General features: G+C 51.4%; 2 protein-coding genes across 2 annotated transcripts; one reads left to right on the top strand and one right to left on the bottom strand.

The window, feature by feature from the left end:
• Positions 1–511: 511 nt before the first annotated feature.
• Positions 512–6,109, bottom strand: SLC2A10 (solute carrier family 2 member 10). The gene is made up of 5 exons (XM_051633327.1): positions 6,013–6,109; positions 2,570–3,940; positions 2,024–2,146; positions 1,489–1,624; positions 512–889 (listed from the first exon to the last, which is right to left on the bottom strand). Exons 1-5 carry the CDS (start codon positions 6,014–6,016, stop codon positions 793–795), a joined length of 1,731 nt encoding a protein of 576 aa, XP_051489287.1. The 5' UTR covers positions 6,017–6,109; the 3' UTR covers positions 512–792.
• A 5,631-nt stretch (positions 6,110–11,740) lies between these two features.
• TP53RK (TP53 regulating kinase) lies at positions 11,741–13,216 on the top strand. Its single transcript, XM_051632960.1, has 2 exons — positions 11,741–12,114; positions 12,619–13,216. The coding sequence occupies exons 1-2, from the start codon at positions 11,748–11,750 to the stop codon at positions 13,095–13,097; spliced, it is 846 nt and encodes a 281-aa protein (XP_051488920.1). The 5' UTR covers positions 11,741–11,747; the 3' UTR covers positions 13,098–13,216.
• Positions 13,217–19,889: the final 6,673 nt, after the last annotated feature.

Here is a 19,889-nt window from a genome sequence, read left to right as displayed (position 1 = left end):
TAGAAAGGTTTGGGGAGTGAGTGGAATGTTAGTAGGATGGTTATAATTTATGGGGGTCAAGAGGAGAGGTGAATTAATCAAAGAACATATAATAGTAAGAGGTAGAAAAACTGTAGAAGGTACCAGAAGACCACATGCATTTTTGTATGTGCAAACCCTGCCCGTGAAAGCAACACAGCCCCTGTGTTCAAAAGCAAGGAACCAAACATGCAAGTGAGATGTACTTCTGGGCTTGTTTACCACAAGTCTTGGGTCATGAGGCAAGTGGGCTGCTGGGCCTGGACACCGTGGGAAATAGCAGCCCATGAGCTAGCACCCATCCTGCCTGTGTTTATGTGCATTAGCTCTCATCTCAGACTCCAGGCTCTTACAAAGGGTGTCAGTATTAACGTGTGCCGAGTGCTTGACACATTCCTCCTGCACTGCTGTGCCCTTTGTAAAGCATCAAGTATTTCAAAGAACTAGAAAATGGTATGCTCTGCTCACAAATGAACTGCCTGGATGGAAAGCATTGGCAGCAAAGGTTGTGCTTTAATTTCTGCATATAAAGCCATTAATTTCTTAAATGACAGGAGATACGAACCATAAAAGTAACGGATATCAAAGGAAGGACATGCTTCCTGCCTGGCTCCTCTGATCCTCTGAGGATCCAAAGGACAGGCTATCAGCAAGTCCCAAGATCTAAGGCACTGCGGTGAGAACAGTCTCCACGCAGAGGTCACCAGTTAAAGGCCATGGAAAAGGAGGGCACAGCCTGTTCCTCAGGGCGATGCTGCAGGCATGTCACTGGTTTCACGTGCTGCTGGTGTGCTCCATTCTCTGGTACTGGGCGTGTGTGCAGCTCGCTCCTCTTCCATGTCTCTGCTTAAATGCTTTTCCTTCCCACACCCTGCCAGGCAACAGTGAGATCAGCTGCAGCAGCTGCTGCTGGCAGGGACCAGGAGCTAGGCAGGGGTTTACAGCAGTTACCCTTCCCCAGCCACCCCCCACCGGGTGTGGGCTCCCTCCCCTCAGCACTGTGGTCTTGTGGCTGCACAACCTCCCTCTGCTCCAGTGCTGCTCACTCTGCCACCTCCTTCACAACCAGAACTACACACACACCCCTGCCCTAGAGGAGAAGAGTCAATCCAGGATTATTTTGAGGGCCTCATTGTCCTGACCTGCCTGTGCCATGCTCTGGTCCTGCTCTCCTCCCCTCACCCTCCGGACTTATTATTATTTTATTTATTTATTTACTAGCCCTTTTACCCCCTGGTGTCACTGGTGCCCTCCAGCAGCATGGCTTCAAGACCCAGGGCAGTGACCAGCTGATGGACCACGCTGCAGCTCTCACACCCTGTCCCATAGCCCTGCACCAACCTGAGGTAATCGTAGCAGTACTGACCAGACTTGGCAACAGCCCTGAGCTGCCAAGTGCCAAAGACCTGAGGACCTGCTGGTGAGAAGCACCCAAAGCCACCACTCAGGCTGGTACAACAGCACACGTACCGTTTCCTGGAGAACTGCTGGTCTATCTCCTCTAAGGATTGTCCTTTCGTTTCCGGTACAAAGAGGTAAATGAATACAACAGCCATTGCTCCCACCAGTCCATAGAAAAGAAACACCCAAGAGAAACCAATGGCATCTGCAGAGAGATTCAAGTGCATGAAGGGTCCATTGGAGGTAGGTCACATTGTGGGATACAAAGGAGAAGGCAGCCAAGCTCCAGGGCCCAGCAGTGCCCATTGAGTGTCTCAACGAGAGCTCTGCTAGCAAGAAATGCTGGAAAGCCACAAACTCCATGTTTCCCTGATAATGCAGCACTGTAGCACAGCCCAGTGGGCAATGGATTTTTAAGAAACAGGCAGTGCAGGGGCTCAGACTTCTGGTGCCTGTTTTTTCTGCTCTCAGCAGCATCAGGGTCCCACCTCTCCCAGTGTCAAGTCCCCAGAGTTCAAAACGTGACTTAATCTCCAAATGCCTTGTGGTGACCACCTTCCCTAACCACCTGAGGGAGTTGAAGAGATGGGGGATGGCCACTTACCAATAAGGTCCAGGAATGTAAGGCTGATCAGTAAATAAGCAGCCCAGTTAAAGCTGCTGCAGAATGCAAAGGCTCTTCCTCTTATCCCAGCAGGGTAGATCTCACTGAGGACCAGCCAGGTCACTGCACAGATTACAGAGAGCAGAAAGAGTTGTAGGGGTTAAGGCTTCCTTCATCACAGAGCAGAAGGCTCTCAGTCCCTCTGTTCTCAGCCCTCTCTTTCCTTCTCACAGGGTGTGAGGAAAATCAGGAAGTGCTTCTGGGATGCTCTGATTTTGCAATGAGCATGACAGAAAAAAAAACCCCAAAACATTACAAGGGTAGTGATGGGATGGAAAGGAAAGTTATTCTAGTGCTGTACCACCCTATAGCTGCCAGCTGCAGTGCTAGGAGCTGATTCAGTGGGCAGAAGGGGACATATTTCCAGTTCCCAGACACTGAGCTGCTTGGAAAGCAGATGCATAATGAACATTCCAAGCAGACTGCAAAATCAGCCCTAGCTTTATTCTCTGGGTTAGTGCAAGGATGTATAAACACCATACTTACTTGGCCCAAATCCAATTGAGAAGGCACTCATGAAAGCCATCATGCTCAGCAGTGTCATCCAATTTAAAACCAGGTGTTCTGTCCAGGGAGCACCACTTAAAGAAAGGCCTGTGCTTTCCACTATCTCTTCTTTGGACTGAACTACCAAGCTTCTTTTCTGAGCGAGGGAAGCATCAGGAACAACCTCTTTGCTTTGAGTATCAGCAAAAAAATTTGCAAGGCTCCTCATGGCAGCGAAATCAGGGCCTGCCTGACTTCTGCCCACCCCTGATGGGATGGATGGCACAGCAGGCTGGGAGAATAAGGGCATTGGGGGGCGCTGGGTGAGGCTCTGGGATGCACTGGGGTCTGCAGCTGCCTTGCAGTCCCTGTCCAGGGCCAGGGGAGCAACACGGCTGGTGAGGCCGATGATGGTGACCGAGATGGCCATCACCACGCAGCCAACCATGAGCAGCACCCTCCTGCCAGCCCTGTCTGCAAAAGCCATCGCGATGAGTGTGGCCACCACCTTTATTGCCCCCAGCCCAACAGAGGCCAGGATGGCCGAGGAGTTGCTCTGGAACCCCACTGAGTGGAAGATTTTGGAGGCATAGCCCAGCACATTGGGCTGCCCAGTGAACTGCTGGAAGAGCACCAGTCCCAGGCCCACCAGAGTCCGCCTTCTCATGTTGTCTCTGCTCCTAAAAAGATCAAGAAATGAGTAATTTTTCTCCTTATAGGGCTCTTGCTTTGCCATCTCTCTGTCCTCAGTGCTCTGCAACTGAATGAGGCCCTTCTGGCAGTCTGCGTCCCATGAGCTTAATTTGACAGGGTTGACTGGGAGAAAGAGGATGGTGAGGAACTGCATGGCTGCTGGGACAATGGCCAGCCCAAACATGTACCTCCACCCCTCTTCCAGGTCTGCAAAGATGTAATTCATTGCATAGGACACCAGGATGCCAACAGTGATGCCTGCTTCATAGAGAGACACCAGCAGCCCTCGCTGATGAGCAGCCACCATTTCTGAGACATAGATGCAGCAGGCCATGGATGAGACAGAGATAGCAAAGCCTGCTGTCATGCGCCCAATGATCAGCACAGTAAATGACTTTGCCAATGTGAGAATTAGGCTGCCAACCAGCAGGACCAAGTTGCTGACCAGGATTGCTTTCCTCCGTCCATGGCGGTCAATGAGGATCCCCCCAATCAGGGAGGCAAGCAGAGCTCCAATAAGGAGAGCACTCACAAGGATTTCTTGCTTGAAGCAGCTGAGGTGAAAGTCTATCTGCAACTGCAGCAGTGCACCAGAGATAATCCCCAGTTCATATCCAAATATCAGCCCACCCAGGAGAGAGACTGTTGCAGACAAGAGGAGGACCAGCAGTGCACGACCTGCAAAACGAGCAAGCAACACTAGGTTCAGTTTCCTGGTGCTGGCAGGCAAACTATCAGCATGCAAAAACTGAGAAAAGCTCCCTCAGGACGCTCAGAGTTTTCCATCTACAAAGCCATGATGCTGAATTTCCCCCAGAAGGCACTAGGTCATATGTAGAGGCACTTGCAGATATTCACACAACCTACCAGGCCTGCAGACACTTTCACTAACTGCAGGAGCACTCATTTGGGCTGCAGAACTGTGAAAACAGACTTTGTAACAAAGTTCAGACTTGTATTGAAGAGGAGGACTAGTTAATCTTGCATGATAACTCTAAGCATGACTTTGTGGGGGTGCTCCTGATTTCTTTGTCTCTCCTTCCACAGCACTCAGAAGCCAAGACCCCCAGCCAGACACAACCTTCTCAGGCTGGTCCGGGACTACAGGACAAGCACCATCAAGAGCTGAAGAGCTCACTGTTGCCTGCCCCAAATACAAGAAGTGATTCTCTGACCTTGTCCTTCCCACACAGCTATGTATGCAAGTTTAGCAAGCAGGTAAGTTTAGCTAAAATAAGAAAAATAACCAACAGCAAAAGCAAACCAAACCCAAACCGACCACCTCACCCTAAGCAATCCAAAAAATCCAAGGTGCTTGGCTGCACGGGCTCCTCACCTTGGGGAGAGGATGAAAGGGTGACCATGTGTGAACCATTAGTCATGGTACAGCAGGGGGGACTGTACATGGTGTGAGAGCCAGTGCTGAGGTAGGGACCTCTGGGAACAGCAGTGACAGTGACCTCCCCCCTGTCACAGCTTTGAAGGCAGAGATGCAGTGTGTTAGCTTAGAAGTCTGTGCCAGTTTCCAGCATATAACACTACCTCAATTCTCACACTGGCTTTGATTAGAAATACAGTTTTGGTAGACTATACAGAAAAAATGTGAACACAATCACAAGACCATGGAAACCTTTCTTCATCCTGCCTAGGGGCTTTTTTTCCCCCCTCACATGCTGTGCTTATCAGGAAGTGTCTGTATTTGGCCTTTTAACTGCAGCCAGCAATAAAGGTTATTTCTCACTGAAGGCTATACTTACTTCTGTATTTCCTCTGTGTTTCATTTGTGTTACTTATGCCATCCCAGCTACATGCCAGTCCCTCCCACCGTGCTCTGGGTGACTACCTGTGCTGCTTTTACCACTCCTTGTGCATATGTTATGCAGATAATTAGGAAAACCAATATTTGTTCACTGGGAACAAAAGGCTTTGCATGAAGTGGCCATGCCATTAGATTCAAGCCACACACTCAATTAGACACAAGCTGCCCCACTGTAAGTACCACAGCCGATCCCATCAGATTTTGCCCTATTTCTTGTTAACTTCACGAGCAGAAATAGTTTGTGAACTTTGACGGAAATCCAGCTTTGTATGTAAGCTATTCTGACGTGTCTGGGGAACTAGGGGACTCTCCAGAAGAGGACAGGAGGTTTGGTGGCTTTCAGAAGGAGCTGTGCCAGGCGGTTCCCGGCCTGGGGCAAAGCCTGGGCTGTGCTCCCCCGGGCAGCAACCCCTGCTGCTGAGCTGGCTGAGCCGGAGCTGACTTTGGAACCGCTCAAGCACCCTCTTTGCCCCCACCAACGCCCACGGAGGGTGGGCCGCTGCCTCCAGCACCCCTGTGAGCTCCCCCCGGCTGAGCCCCTCCCGGGAAACCCCCCCCCTCTCTGCAGCTTTGCTGTGTTCGCGGCTGGAAGTGTTAAAAAAGAAAACGCCTAGAAAGAGGGTTGCGGGGGGAGCAGGAGGCAAGGGGAGGGAGATGCAGTCGTGGCTTTTAAGAAAAGTTGAAAACTCTTTTTTTTTTTTTTTTTGTTGGGGGGGGGGGGGTTTGTTGTTTGATAGTTTGGTTTCGGTTTTGTTGTTGTTGTTGGTTTTTTTTGGCAAAAGTTCTTTTTCCTGGGGCAGGACGCGCCCCAGCCCCGCCGCCCCTTCCCGCTCCGGGCTCCCTCTTCCCTCCCGCCGGCCCTGGAAGAGGGTGGGGAAGGAACCCACCCCGCACCCCCGGCCCCGCCACCCCCGGCCCAGCTTCTACTCACCCATGGCGCGGATGGGCAGCCCCCCGGAGCTGCTCGCTGGCGGGACGGGACAGGAGGGAAGGGCAGGCGCGGGGTCCGGCGGCCGGAGCGGGGCCGCGCAGCGTCACGGAGCTCCAGCCCTGCCTCCCGGCCGGGCAGCCTGGGGCTTGTAGTCGCCCTGCCCTCCTCTGGGGGAGCCGCATAGGGGGGGGGGCCCAGGCGGGATGTGGTGTTTGTGGGGGGCGGGCACCGCCCTGGGGAGCGGAGGCACAAAGGGCCGGGGTGAAGGAGCGTGAGTGATGGGTGAGTCCGAACCCCGCTCTCCCCACCGCACCCCGGGCTGGGCGGGTTGAGCGGTCCGGGCAGCCCGGGTTGGCTTCTCCGGAGGGAATTGGTCTGGGAATGAGGATGGGGAAGGGTACGGCTGTGTCCCCAGTCTGTCTCGCTTGAACCGGGAAAGGAATCTCCCCTGCTGGCTGACAGCGGACCCTCTTCAGTGCAGGGCTGCACTCCTCTCCACCAGAAATCCTCTCTCAAGCTCACACGAGATGGACAGTTTATTAGCAGTTTTAAGTAGCTCGGTTGAAAAGCCAAGGAAAGGCTGCTAGGAAAGGAGTGACCATCTCAGAGCTTAAAAAAAAAAAAAGAAAAAAAAAAGAAAGGAAGAAGAAGAAAAAAAAAGAGCAGTGTGACTGGGTTTGCATTCTTACCTTTCTCTTTTGTGGGAAAGAAAGGATCAGCTTATCTCCTTCCCCCTGCACAGTGCTCCACTAGGCAAAGCATTTCAGTACTCAGCTTTCCTTGCAATTAACATTCTTCTGCCGAGTGGAGTGGAAACCTTCCTGCTGGCTACTGCATCAAACACTGGCTGGGGCTTGCACTTGGGTGCAAGATGTTTTTCTGAGTGTAAGTTCATGTATCCCACGCAAAGCCCAGTTTGTAAAAGAAAGATTTTACGAAACCTGGTAGACCTACAAGTGCTTTCAAAACTCTTGAACACAATGCAGATGTTCTTCCTCGGTGCTGTTCATGCAAACTGCAGTTGCTGGGAGGGTTTCCCTGTGTTGAAATACATGAGATGTTCTGAATGTTGCTGTCAGGCAGCTGGTGGGGACCAGCAAAGGGAAGATGTGCTGTCACAGGCTTGGGGTGGGCTTGCACAGCCTTCCCAGGGCCATGCAACAAGGGACTGCTGCTGAAAGGTGAGTGGAAGTGACCATAAACCTGGATTGCAAGCTGGAATGTGACTGCAGGTAGTATTGTATTTAATCACAGGGTTATAACAACATAAGCTCCAGCCCAGCTCGCTGTGGAGCCTGTGCTGGTAAAGGGTTTTGCTGCAGTGCAGGGTTGAGTTGGGGAAGGTCTGCATCAGTGCCCATCATGCTTGTGGTGCAGGCACATCCCTCTGACGTGGGCAAAAGTAGACAGATTGGGTGAAGAATGAAGAACAAGAGGTATTTTTTTCCAAAAGAGCTTTTTCAGTCATTCCACATACTTAATTACTTAATAGGGCATTTAACAGGATAGATATCACATCTCTCCTCTTCAGACCGGTGGTGGCAATTCTTTTTTTGGTCCAACTCATAACTTGGGATGCTTAAGAGAGGCAATGCTGGATCATGCATGTCATTTTAGCTTTAATCTGGTGGATATCTGGCCTGCAACATGGGCAGCAGCTGATCAAAGGTTTTGGTTGTTTTGTCTCAAAGTCACTGTGAATATTAAGTGTTTCAAATAATCTACCTGGTTTATAGATTAAATAAAGGCTTCTCATTAATATGCTCTGGTTTCAATGGAAATATGGAATGTAAAAATACCTCTTCTAAAACCTTGTATCTGATACAAACTGGCAGCTGCACAGGGATCACACACTCAGGGAGGAATGGCTTCAAACATGAACTCCAGACAACTTCCATGAACACCACTGTTTCTGTTGTCTGGAGTTCATGGAAGGAGCTTTTCAATTTGATTTGTAATTCATATTAAAGTAGTCTAAATAGCTCTGAAATCACAACCCCTCATGTGTGGGAAGTTCACAGTGGGCAGCAGGCACTACAGCTCTGTGTCTGGGCTCATATTCCAAGTTTTGGGAGCACAGGGGGATGCTGGAGATGCAGTGTGATCTTGCTTGTGATCTCTGCCTCCTGCAGCTTCTCCCTGGAGCTCAAGCCTATACATTTCATGTGTGTTGTGTTATGAACTGGGGGATATATCACCCACATATGATTCCCCACCACACCAGGCAGAGCCAGAGGGGACCTGCAATCCTCAGCAGCCACTGAGCAAACCCACTCTTGGCTACATGACCTGCAACTCATCTAAGCAACTCCTTCCTTCTCAAATTATTTCGGTGTGAGAAGGAAGAAATGGTATTTTTCTCCACAGCCGCTCAGCATTCATTTATCTGTCCCCCACCTTTCCCACCATTTTCTGGAATCTTCCAGTTGTCTGGCAGGGCAATAAACATTATTAGCACAGTCAGCAAGGAAGCAAGGTCCTGGGGAGTCCAGGCAGAGCTTTATGGTATGTTTACAAAAGGCGGCCAAAAAGATGAGTATGTACATACTCAGTATGTACAGAAACGCAGCCACCACATCAACACTGTGGGTGGCTGGGGGTTATGATCCTTTGAAAAAAAACACTTAAAAAAGGTGAAAACCTGCTATGATGTACAGCAGGTATAGTTTGGGAAAAAAATATCTTCCTTTGTGGTTTTTAAAGTGCATCTTTCTTATCACACTTTTGTAGCTAAGTCAGTGGCTTTGTCCCTAAGCTCTGCATGAGAAGGCCTGGGCAGGGTTGGATCCATCAGGACTGGCTCATGCTTCATGTCTGCTGGCAAGTTTCTATCCTTGTTCCCTCCTGCAATGCTCTGCTCCTCTTCTCAGACCCTGTGTCTTGGCGGTGCCATTTCCCATCTGATCCTTATCCTGCCCTTGGCTGCTGGGGGGGCTGGAGGGGGTGTTCCTGCTGAATGTTCCCGCTGAACGACACATCTCTAGGGCTGAGCTGCAGCAATGTGCTTCCTGAAGAGTTCTGCGTTTGAAATGGCAGCCTGTGTTTGGTAACACAACCTGGCTGTGATTGCTGAAAGTGTGTATCCCTACCTGTGGGCTGGAGCAGCTAAAAGAGGCTTTCAAACCACGAATTAAAATACAGATACCAGAGAAGAAGCCATCCATCCTGCAGTGAGGAAGACACGTTGCTCAGTGATGCTCATCACACACTAGAGCACATTTTCTCTGTTTATGATTGGCCCTTACAAAGGTTTTCAGGGGACCAAACTGACCAAACTCAATTCAGTCATTGATGAAAATTATAATCCATGAGCAGGCACCAGTGTCACAGCTGGCTGGGATGGAGCCAGCTCGCCAGGCACCTGCATTTACTGCATCCTCCTTTCCAGCCCACGGAGTTTTCTCCTTACAACACCAGGCTGCACTCGTTTTCTTTTCTGTTATCCTAACCCTGGGGGGTTTGCTGGCAATGCCAGTCAGTACTGATGGTCGCCCCATGGGTCCTGTTTCCTGCACATTTTAGGGATGCCTCCAGTACGGCAGCAACCCAGGGTGCTGCCCAGCATCCCAGTGCCCCTCTGTTGGCAGCCAGTCCCTACCAGCTGCCCTGCCTGAAGCATCCTCTCTCTGAGGAGTTGGCCAAGAGCAGCAATTCTGAGCTATGATGGGAGCCAGAGCTGTAAATTCACACACAGGAGGGTTTATCACCCTGCTCACACTTTGCCAGTTGAGGACATGACATCAGAGCCAACAAGCACCTTAGCTGGGCATGAGGAGCCACCTGAGCCCTGATGTAGCCCAAACTCAGCCCTTTCCCAGGCTGTCCAGCTTTGTGGGTGGCAGCCTCCATCCTTAAATGATCCAAGGAGTGAGGGGAGAGCTGCCTGCAGAGCTGGAGCCCAGGGATTGGCAGGGCAGCAGCAAGGAGCCTGTGAGACCTGCCTTGGTTTCCATTAGGTTGCTGCACTGCAGCTTCTAACTCGATTACATTGTTTGTAAAAGGAGACTTTATAAATGCTTGTCACCAGGAGAACAAAGTTACATAATTAAGCCATTTAACAGAGAGTCTGTGGCTTCAGTGCAATTCTCTGGGGTGATTCAATATTCCAACACAAATACTGGGTGATAACCATAAATATTGTAAGTGGCTCTAGATGGTTTCCAAGGGCTATGTCAACTGATTATTGCATTTGAAGGGAAAAGAATAAGTGAAATCAGAGGGAAGATAACATTTAAATAAATAAAATAATGGGGAAAACACAGCAAAAATATTTTCTTTTGTATTTTGAAAGCTCTGGAGGGTGTTTTTGGCCAGCATGAGAGAAGACCATTACATTTGCCAGAATAATGAACTGAGGGCACCTGTGTGCACTTGTTCTTAGGTTATATATGTGTGTCTGTGGGGACTGTGCACCCGTGCTTAGGTAACAATCTGCTCACAACAGGGGAAAACATCTTTGTTTCTATTATTGCTTTTGGGATTTCATAGATTCCAGCCATGGTGCCCATGTCTACATATTCTTCCCTGGCCAAATTAGTGGGGTCCTGTATCCCTGCTGTGGATGCCAGGGGTGGGTAGAATTGTGGGATGGGTTGTTCGTATCATTGAAAAGTTGGGAAGGTTGTTAAAAGTTGTTGCTGAAGCAAGATAAATATTTTCCAGGCAGGATCCCACCATGCAATGACAAGTAAGCTGTATGGAATGTGTTAATAAAATATAAATGTTCTGAAAAGGAAGCAAATGTTGTGAATAAGAAAACAAGGACAAATTGGACTTGTGGCACTTCCAAAGGCAACAATTGAAAACATATTTACAGGGATTGGGCCAAAGTCTCTTTTATCTACTGAGGAACATAAATTGCAGTGTGTGCAGCTCACCCAGTAGAGTACTGGGTTTTCAGTGTGCCATACACATCCTAATACTGGGAAATGCGGGGCTTGGCCTCTGAAGGAAGGGGGAGTCACCCCATTCACCACCTGAGCGGCTTCTTGCCAGCACTGGGGGCAGAAGCTTCTGTGCTGGTGCCCAGGGTGGGGACCTGAGGTCACGCCGTGCCCTGCTGCAGGCTGGAGATCCCCTGCAGCCGGTGGGCAGCCCCCTCCCCAGCCACCAGCTGGGCAGCTTCGGTGGGTCTGCACAGCCTCCAGAGAAGGGTTTTGGCAGGGGAAGAGCTAAGAGGCAGTGGCGGATCTCGTGGTGGTGGGGGTGGATCTCCCGTGGGGGTGGATCTCCCGTGGGGGTGTCCCGGTGCTGCATCCCGCCAGTGACATCCCAGAGGTGGGAATCCCAGGGCGCTGCTCTGGCAGGCGGCTCCCGAAATGTTGCTGGGAGCACACGGCGGGGCTCACAAGCTGCCACCCGCCACCTCGGGAAGGGGCACAGCCCGCAGCCGGCTCGGCAGCCCCGGGCAGCCCCGGGTCGGACTTTCGCCCTGTCCCCCTGACACGGGAGAAGCCCCCCGGCTGGGGGAGGCTCGGGCACCGATCCTGCGGCCACTCGGGAGCTCCCGGCGCCGCACAGGTAGGCAGAGGGCAGAAGGGGAAAGTACAAGGGGGGGGGGTTGGGAGAGGCAGCACCGGGATACGGAGGAGCGAGGAGATGGGGAGCGGAGCGGGCTTCGGGGGGCGGGGCTCGGTTGCCGGCAACGGCCGCCGAAGATGGCCGAAGATGGCCGAAGATTGCCGAACGACGCCGAGAGGGGAGGCGCATGCGCAGTGTGGCGGCGGGGCCCGGCGATGGCGGCGGCCGAGGCGCGGGCGGGCGGCGTGTGCTCCGGGGCCGGCCCGGCGGGCCCTGCCGTGCCCGAGGCGCGGCCGGCGGGCCCTGCCACGGCTGGAGACGGCCCGGCGGGCCCTGCCACGGCCGAGCCGGGGCCTGCGGGCCCAGCCCCGAGGCAGGCCGAGGCGCTGCCGGCGCTGCCGGGGCTGCAGCTGGTGCAGCAGGGCGCCGAGGCGCACGTCTACCGGGGGCTCTTCCTCGGGCGGCCGGCGGTGGCCAAGCTCCGCGTCCCCAAGCTGTACCGCCACCCGGCGCTGGAGGAGCGGCTGAGCCGGCGGCGGACGGCGCAGGAGGCGCGGTCGCTGCTGCGGTGCCGGCGGGCAGGTGGGCGCGGGGGCTGCGGGGCCTGGGCGGGTGGGGACGGGGCTGCCCGGAGAGAACGGGCACCCCCGGGCAGCGGGTGTTTCCGTGCTTGCAGCCACCCCGACCCTCCGCGGCCCTCCCAGCAAGTAAGAGACCCTCGTCGGCCTTGCCTGCCGCATTCTGAAGGATGCAGGTGGTTTCTTCTCATCCTCGGGTGGCCCGCTTAACTTTTTCAGGGTGTCCCCCTCAGTCGCGGGCTGTTCCCCAGCAGAAAGTGCCGTTTTCTGGGAAGTCTCGCCCCAGGAGGGGCCGATGATGCTCCAGCAGGCCTCGAGCTGCCTATAAATTTAAGGCTGGAGGCTGGTGCAGAGTGGGTTGGAGACTGGAGGGAATTCCTAGATGTGAGTCACCAGGGGTGCTCTTGGCTGATGTTTCTGGTTAAGGCTTGTATGATTGTCTTTTGTTAAAGTTCGAAGGTCCTGTAAATTAACAGCTAGCATTTAATTTGTTCTTTTTTTCACATAGGGATTTCAGCTCCAGTTGTCTACTTTGTGGATAGTGTCACCAACTGCATATATCTTGAAGATATTGTTGGCTCAATTACTGTCCAAGATCATATTAATTCTGTACAACAGAGTGGAAATGACACCAGTAGCCTCCTTCTCCTGGCAGAGAAGATGGGTGAGCTGTTAGCAAGAATGCATGATGAAGATCTTATACATGGGGATCTTACAACTTCCAACATACTTATGCGACCACCCCTGGAGAAGCTGGACTTGGTACTAATAGACTTTGGACTCAGTTTTGTTTCAGGTCTTCCAGAGGATAAAGGAGTTGATTTGTATGTTCTGGAAAAAGCTTTCCTTAGTACTCATCCAGATACTGAAATGATGTTTCAAGCCTTGCTGAAGAGCTATGCAGCTGCATCTAAAAAATCTGGTCCTGTGATGAAAAGGCTGGATGAAGTAAGGCTGAGGGGAAGGAAGAGATCCATGATTGGGTAGAAGGGAGTAGCCTTAGGCATGGAGAAATATTACTACAAATATTTATACTTCCAGTTGGTTTTATTTCACAGATGGCTATTTTGATAACTCTGTCTTTCAAATAAACTAATTTGAATGAGTTTGTGTCATAAAGTAACCAAAGTAATAATGAGATGGGAGCACAGACAAGAGAGAAACAACTAAAAGTTGCTTCTTTCCTAAATGTTAACTATTTCTTCTAGAAAGTGGTTTACAGTGGCATTCCACTCACCCTCTTCCTGTGGTTAGAATCATGCTGGGTAATCTTAGCCAACCTGTGGACCAAGGATTTGAGGCAGGTAAGAGGGACCTTGGGACACCAGAGCATCTACAAATGGTAATTAAGAAAAACAAATGTGTTCTATTTTTCAGAAGACTTTAAAACAAAGCATTTAAAGCCTTTTTAGGTGGCTCTACACATCCTGAAAATATTTAGGACTGAATTCCAGGCAATGGTGAGAGTGCTAAACCTAAAGAGAGGTTGATTTTCTTCCAGTAGTAGTGCTGGGTTTTTAAACTCTTAAGCTAATAGTATTTCATTAAGCAAATAAACATTGTTAGAGCAGTTTTCTGCTGAGAAATTTCTGCAAGCAAGGAGTCTGTGGTAAATTTCCAGTTTTTAGATCTTTATGAGAAGGGCTGCTTGTGATTGCTTGCCTGGGATGGCAGTTGGCAGAGGTGGGCAGTAATGGTGGGGGTTTAGCAGCTTTTTCTCTGTATTACTTGGTTTTCTGGATTTACTGTGTTTAATAGTGTCAATGTAAGATGGCCCAGAGGAAAAGTTTGCAAGCCCTGCAGTAGAGGGGTTAGAAGATAATAACTCCTCTGCGTTCCAGGCAGAATGGGTTGAGAGTTGTGAGCTGTCATTGACCTCAGAGCATGGCTTTAGAGAAGCAGTGAGCTTGTCTCCGGGGGTTCGCTGTGCTGAGCAGCCTGTTGTCTGCCCAGGAGGGACCTCTGCCCCCTGAGGCTGGTGTTCTGATGGTGCAAAAGAGGGAGCAAACCCCTGCAGGACCCCCCTTCCCACGGCCGTGTTCCTCACCTCGTCACAGCCGCGGACACATCCCTTCCACCCGGAGGGGAAAAGCAGTGTGGGTGCTGCAGAATCACAGGATCTTTGGAGTTGGAAGGGACCTTAAAGATCATCAAGTTCCAACTCCCCTGCATGGGCAGGGACACCTCTCACTAGACGAGGTTGCTCAGAGCCCCATCCAACCTGCCCTTCAACACTGCCAGGGATGGGGCAGCCACAGCTTCTCTGGGCAGCCCCTTCCAGTGTCTCACCCCCCTCACACCGAGGAATTTCCGCCTGGAAAGCGTCCGCACGACTCTCTCGGGCCGCGGGGCAGGCGATGGGGGCTTCTCCCCCCTCCCTTATCACAGCAACTTGAGCAACCCCCTTGCCTGAGGACCTGCCAGGAGGGGACGGGGCGAACGGGACCCCTGTGGCAGGGCAGCGGGGCTCGGGGCTGGGGAGGGGGGCGAGCAGCCTCCCGGGGCTGCGGGGCGGGTGCCGCGGTGCCGGGAAGCAGCAGGGGCTGCGGGGCGGGTGCTGCGGTGCCGGGAAGCAGCAGGGGCTGCGGGGCGGGTGCCGCGGTGCCGGGAAGCAGCAGGGGCTGCGGGGCGGGTGCCGCGGTGCCGGGAAGCAGCAGGCGCTGCCGCCGCTGGCCGCTCCCGCGTGCGGTGGCGCCGCCGCAGCGCTGCCGCGCTCCCCGCCGCCGCGGTGCGTTCGCGGCCCCGCAAGTGTCCTAGCGCGGCGGGCTGCCCGTGCCCTGCGCGCATTCACCTCTTGCCAGACGAGCCGCCTGGGCGAGTGCCCGGCCCCGCCGTGGGGACCCGGGTTCCACCGCTCAGCCACAGCTTTGGCTGCCGGACCCGAGGGGCTGCGATGTGCTGGGGGTGTTGCTTTTATGGGCTCGGGTGCTCCAGCCGTGCTTGCCCGGCAAGGAACCTGCCGCAAACCGGGCTGAGGGCACGGAGAAGGAGCTCTCTGTGTGTATCCATGCCGGGAGCAGTGGGATTTGATGAGCTGCTGCTGCTGCTGCTTCACCTGGTTTGGATCCTCCTGGGGAGCAAAGGCAACAGCCCAAGCAGCACACGGTCACTTAAAGCAGTGCTCCCCAGGTGGCCCGTGGGCTGCTGGAGTGGGGCCTCGTGGCATGGTGGGAGCAGGTGGATGTGAGCTAATGAGTCCCCTAACGAGGCCTGATCTGGGCCCCACAACCCAGACCCACTGGGGGGAGGCAGCAAGCCTCACCTCCCTGCCTGCCACCCCCCATCTGTACAAACACTGCCTTTACTGCCTCCCTGTGATGCCGGGATCCAATTATGTTTGTAAAGCCCTTTGAAGAAGTCTGTTTCTAACTATCGTTATGTTTATTAAAATGCAGCTCTGCCTGCAGGAGCGTGGAGTTGAAACAAAGCTGATCAAGGTTTTATGGCCGGCGTGGAGCTCTGAGATGAAGCCCCTCAGGGGAGGCAGGGCCAGCAGCCTGCAGTGAGGCCAGGTCCCTTGGGGTGCTGGTGCGTGGGACTGGCCTCCTGGCAGGGACTCCTGAACTGGCCTCTGCTGAAATCTGCTCGGTGATGGAGCTTCAAAAGAAAACAGAACGTTACTGGTGATGAAAAACAAAACGTTTTGCTTTTTCACTGCATGATAAAACTCCTTTCCGTTATGCAAGTGTTACTTTCTGCACCTCTGTCTTACAGCTTGTTGATGTTTCCTCTTGATCAGCCTGGTGTGTCTATGTGGAGTGTGGTAGTGAAGGCTGAGCTATTGCTGTTGGAGGGTGGAAAAATCACAGCAGGTGCATGTCCAGCAAAGAGGACATGCTGGACCTGCAAAGTGTCACCTCACATCATCTTGTGGCCTCAGCTGCATCACTGGTTGTGCCTGTGGCCGCAGCTCCTTGGGTGAAACTGCTGATTCCTTGGGTGAAAGCTGCTCATTCTCTGCCTGGATCACAGGGCAGATGGAGTTTCCAGTCTTGGTTTGACTGGGAGTAGCTTGGCTTGCTGCTCTGTTTGCTGTCACTGCATCTGCATGTCATAAGCAACACTGATATTTTATTGTTATTGATAGAATTTGCTTTTTAATTATTAATACTCAGGCCTTATGTCCAGTGTGCTTCCATTCTTAACGTGGAAAATAGTTTATCTGCTGCAAATACAGATTCAAGCCACGGATATTCTTTCAGAGTTTGGTTGGCCCTGTGACCACTGCCACCCTCTTCAGAGGACAGGTTTGCACCCTGAGGACAGTCACAGTGTGACACTGGGACATGCAGTGATGTCCTGCCCTGGCTTACCCAGAGGGGCAGTTCTCACTGGCCCCAAAGGCTTTGTTGGCCTTCATCCCCACAAAACCCTCCTGACTGCCTCCTGGGGGGCACAACAGGTGGTGGGGATGTGAGGGGTGATGGCCTATATGGCACACAGCCACTGGGGGTCTCTCTGCCCCCATTGCTAGCACCAGAAAAACTGTTACAGCTGGGAAAGAAGTTATTTCAACAGAAAATATTTATACCTGTGTGCTGGATGGACAGTTGTTCACTCTGGGTCTTTCTACCGGTTTAATCTTCCTGCTGTTAAGACCAAATTGTTGTCTCAGGGGACCAGCTCCAAGCCTGCCAGGAGCAGCTTCATTTCCAGAGGCTTCCTGGCACCTGCCCCATCTTGCTCCACACTTGGGTATCACCCCTACTGTCACAAACACAAGGAGTGTTTTCACAGCAAATAAGCTGTGAAAAGAGGACTAAAAGGAAGGGGGGAAAGACAAATGAAGCTGAAATAGAGGTGTTTCATGAGCAGAATGTGCAATGTTGGATTTTCCAAGGGAATTGCTGGTTAGTGACAGAGTTGTCTTTTTTGTTTGTTTTGGTGTCTGACCAGCATCAGTGATTTCTCTCAGGGAGTGGGGAGCCAGCTTGCAAGCTTGGGGTTACCAGCCTGGCTTTAGTTTGCAGGAATAATCACAAGTTCTGTTTTGTCCACTGATGCCATAAGTGCAGAACTGAAATAAGGGGATTTTGGGAGACAGATGTGAGTTCTAGACCTAAAGGAGCACTAAGAAAAAGCAGACATGAAAGAAAACACATATAAGTATGGCAAGAAACAGGAATGAAAATACAGTTTCATAAACTGGGTGTGCTGTTACTGTGACTTTTGGACAGTGGCTGCTCTGTGCTGGCAGTTCCTGTGTGTATATGTAAAAACTGTGCATACAACCTATACGGTGCAGTTTTCTGAAGTGAACTTTTTTTAGGCTAGGCCTTGATATCTGCAGGAAATTGATATTTTCCAGTGTTGCAAGATGCAAAACACTGATAACCTTTTGCAGCCCTCTTCTCCCATCAGTGCTGATAGGAAACCAAGTTAGTGCAATAAAAGCATAAAAGCTCATTTGTAACCCAGGGTTCACTCTGTGAGGGTCACTACAGATAAATAAAGCCTCTCCCTGGCCCAGGCACAAGCTTTGTCCCACAGTGGTCCCTTTGGGCATGACACAGCACCTCTTTCCTTTGCAATAAGCTAAACTTACTCTGTAAGTGACGGGGAGTAACAGCCCATGAGTGGAGAGGGGTCTGATCCCAGTGGTGGCCCTGGAGTACAGGGAGGGCACGACAGCGAGGGCAGCTGCGGCTGCTGCTGGCACTGGGGTGGTAGAGACAGAGTTTACAAGGAAACTAATTAAATGTTAATTCCCAGCTGAGGGCCTGGAAGGCCAAGTGAACCAGCATGTAGCCCCCACTCAATGTGCTCAACTGGAAAGCTGAGCAGAGGGGGCCAGGAGGGGTTGGGGAAGGGGCTGTCAGAGCAGGGACGTGACTCATGTCTCGGAGGGGGAATGTGCTCCTGTTGTCCTTGCCCTCCACACTGGAAGAAGCCTGTATCTTTGCAAGAGAAAGAACAGACTGTGACATTGATGGCTTATTACTCTTTTGAAGCTTTTTTTAACTTACAAGGTTCATTTTGAGAGAAAAAGCTTTGTACAGCTCCTTTGGTCCAGCATGCCACACACTGTCATACACATGTACCCAGTCTCTGGCTGATGGGTCTATTGGGTGAGCTGAGCCTGTTTTAAGCAGTTTTGCATTGTTTTGATGGCCTGAATTTTGCTTTCAGCTCTTCAGCCATCCATCTGCCCATCCTTTCCATCATCCACTGCTACTCAAGTGCCACAAAAGCTTATGCTACCACAACCCACTGTAGGGGCACTGAGGCCACACAGGAATTGCCTACTCATTTTTATTTTTCAATCACGATAACTTTTTATTCATCTTGTTGAGTACCTTAAGAAAGGCAGGGCAAAAATCCCCAAGAGAAGGGGCACTGGCCAGCCTCACACCAGGCAGATGCTGGATCCTGGCTTTGCCAGCAGCCCCTGACAGTGCCCAGCAAAAGCTTTTGTGTCTGTCTCACTGGTTGAGAGAAGCTGTGATGGTGATGCTGTCACCCTGTAGCCCCTGCCTGGGATGGCTGTGGGTATTAACTGATTTGTTACTCTTTGTGCAAAATTATGGATGAGCTGTAAAGGAGAGGGAGGGGAACAGGGGAGGTGGATCCACACCAGGAACAGAGTCTGTTCAGACAGAGGTAGAGCCCTGTCTCTGATGCTGATTGTGTCACCACACTCTTCCTCTCTAATTTCTTATTCCCTCTGTGCCAGCAGTTCATGGTTTTCATAAGCTGGAGAGAGCTTTCCTCAGTGGGGTCTGTTTTTTAATCTGATGCATTTGGCTCCAATTTCTTTGATGCTCTAAGGGTGACCTGCCTAGAGGTAGTGATTCTCCAGAAAGCTGATTAATTGTGAAAAGGGAAAGGTTTCTCCACTGAACATGATTTTTATGTATTTTTCATATATATGGGGTCAAGTCACCCAAGCTTTAAATGTATTGTAGAGCACTTAAAGGATGCTGGTGAAGTACTAAGGGGGTTATCTTGCTTTCCCTTTTTTCTCCTCACTACTCAGTTTCATTCAACCTCCAATTGCAAGGATCCAGGCGATGCAAAAAGCAGAGAGAAAATACAGCTCCCTTGACTTTGATCTCTTGCTCAACTTGACAGGGCATCAGCTCTGTCTCCTATGAGAGATCATCTCTGTCTCCTGCCTCTTGCATGGGCTGACAGGGACCAGCAACATCTACGACACTCGCTTGGTCCAGGGGAGGGGATCCTGTCCAGCCCCATGTGCTCCCATTTTCTTTCTGATGTCCCTAACACAGGGCAGAGCTGGCAGGAAAATCTGCCCTTAGAACTGGGCAGCTTTTGTGTTTTCTTTTTGACTCATGACTGTAGCATCCTTACCAGCATGGGTCTGGCCTGGTTATGCTAAGGGCAGCCAGGGTCTAGTCATATGCTACTCACTTGCTGGGGCTCACACTAGTGTGAGCCAAGACTTTGCCTCCTGCTTTTCTGGTATTTCCCATGGCTCTATCCTGCTCTGCACCACTGGCCTTTTGTTTTTTTTTTTGTGTTCACTTATTTTTAATGAAAAAAAGAAAAAAAGAGAAAAAAGAAAAAAAGAAAAAAGAAAAAATAAGTGTTTCACATGGTTTGCCAATAACTTGTCCAACCTCTGAGTCACTGGTTAAATAGAATCATCAAAAGCAACTGTAGCTCCCAGGTTCTCTCCTGCTTTTGAGTGTTTATTGATGTGTATTTGTGTCCTGTTTCTCTCCATGGAGGGCAAACAGTTGAGAAAGAATCCAGGTATTTAAACTGCTGGATTTGTTGTGGGTTTTGTTTGTTTGTTTGTTTTCCCCCCTCTAGGAA

The sequence above is a fragment of the Apus apus genome, chromosome 15 (genome assembly GCF_020740795.1).
Source record: "Apus apus isolate bApuApu2 chromosome 15, bApuApu2.pri.cur, whole genome shotgun sequence".
Classification (NCBI taxonomy): Eukaryota; Metazoa; Chordata; class Aves; order Apodiformes; family Apodidae; genus Apus; species Apus apus.
This window is presented reverse-complemented; position numbering and strand designations above follow the sequence as displayed.

What these genes read in the sequence shown, in the direction of transcription:
- SLC2A10 (XM_051633327.1), bottom strand. An exon ending in CTCAATTGGATTTGGGCCAA is followed by an intron (nt 2,147 to 2,569) that starts GTAAGTATGGTG and finishes TAATCTGTGCAG; the next exon opens with TGACCTGGCTGGTCCTCAGT. An exon ending in TACATTCCTGGACCTTATTG is followed by an intron (nt 1,625 to 2,023) that starts GTAAGTGGCCAT and finishes ATCTCTCTGCAG; the next exon opens with ATGCCATTGGTTTCTCTTGG.
- TP53RK (XM_051632960.1), top strand. Translation starts at nt 11,748, where the DNA reads ATGGCGGCGGCCGAGGCGCGGGCGGGCGGCGTGTGCTCCGGGGCCGGC. An exon ending in GCTGCGGTGCCGGCGGGCAG is followed by an intron (nt 12,115 to 12,618) that starts GTGGGCGCGGGG and finishes TTTTTCACATAG; the next exon opens with GGATTTCAGCTCCAGTTGTC.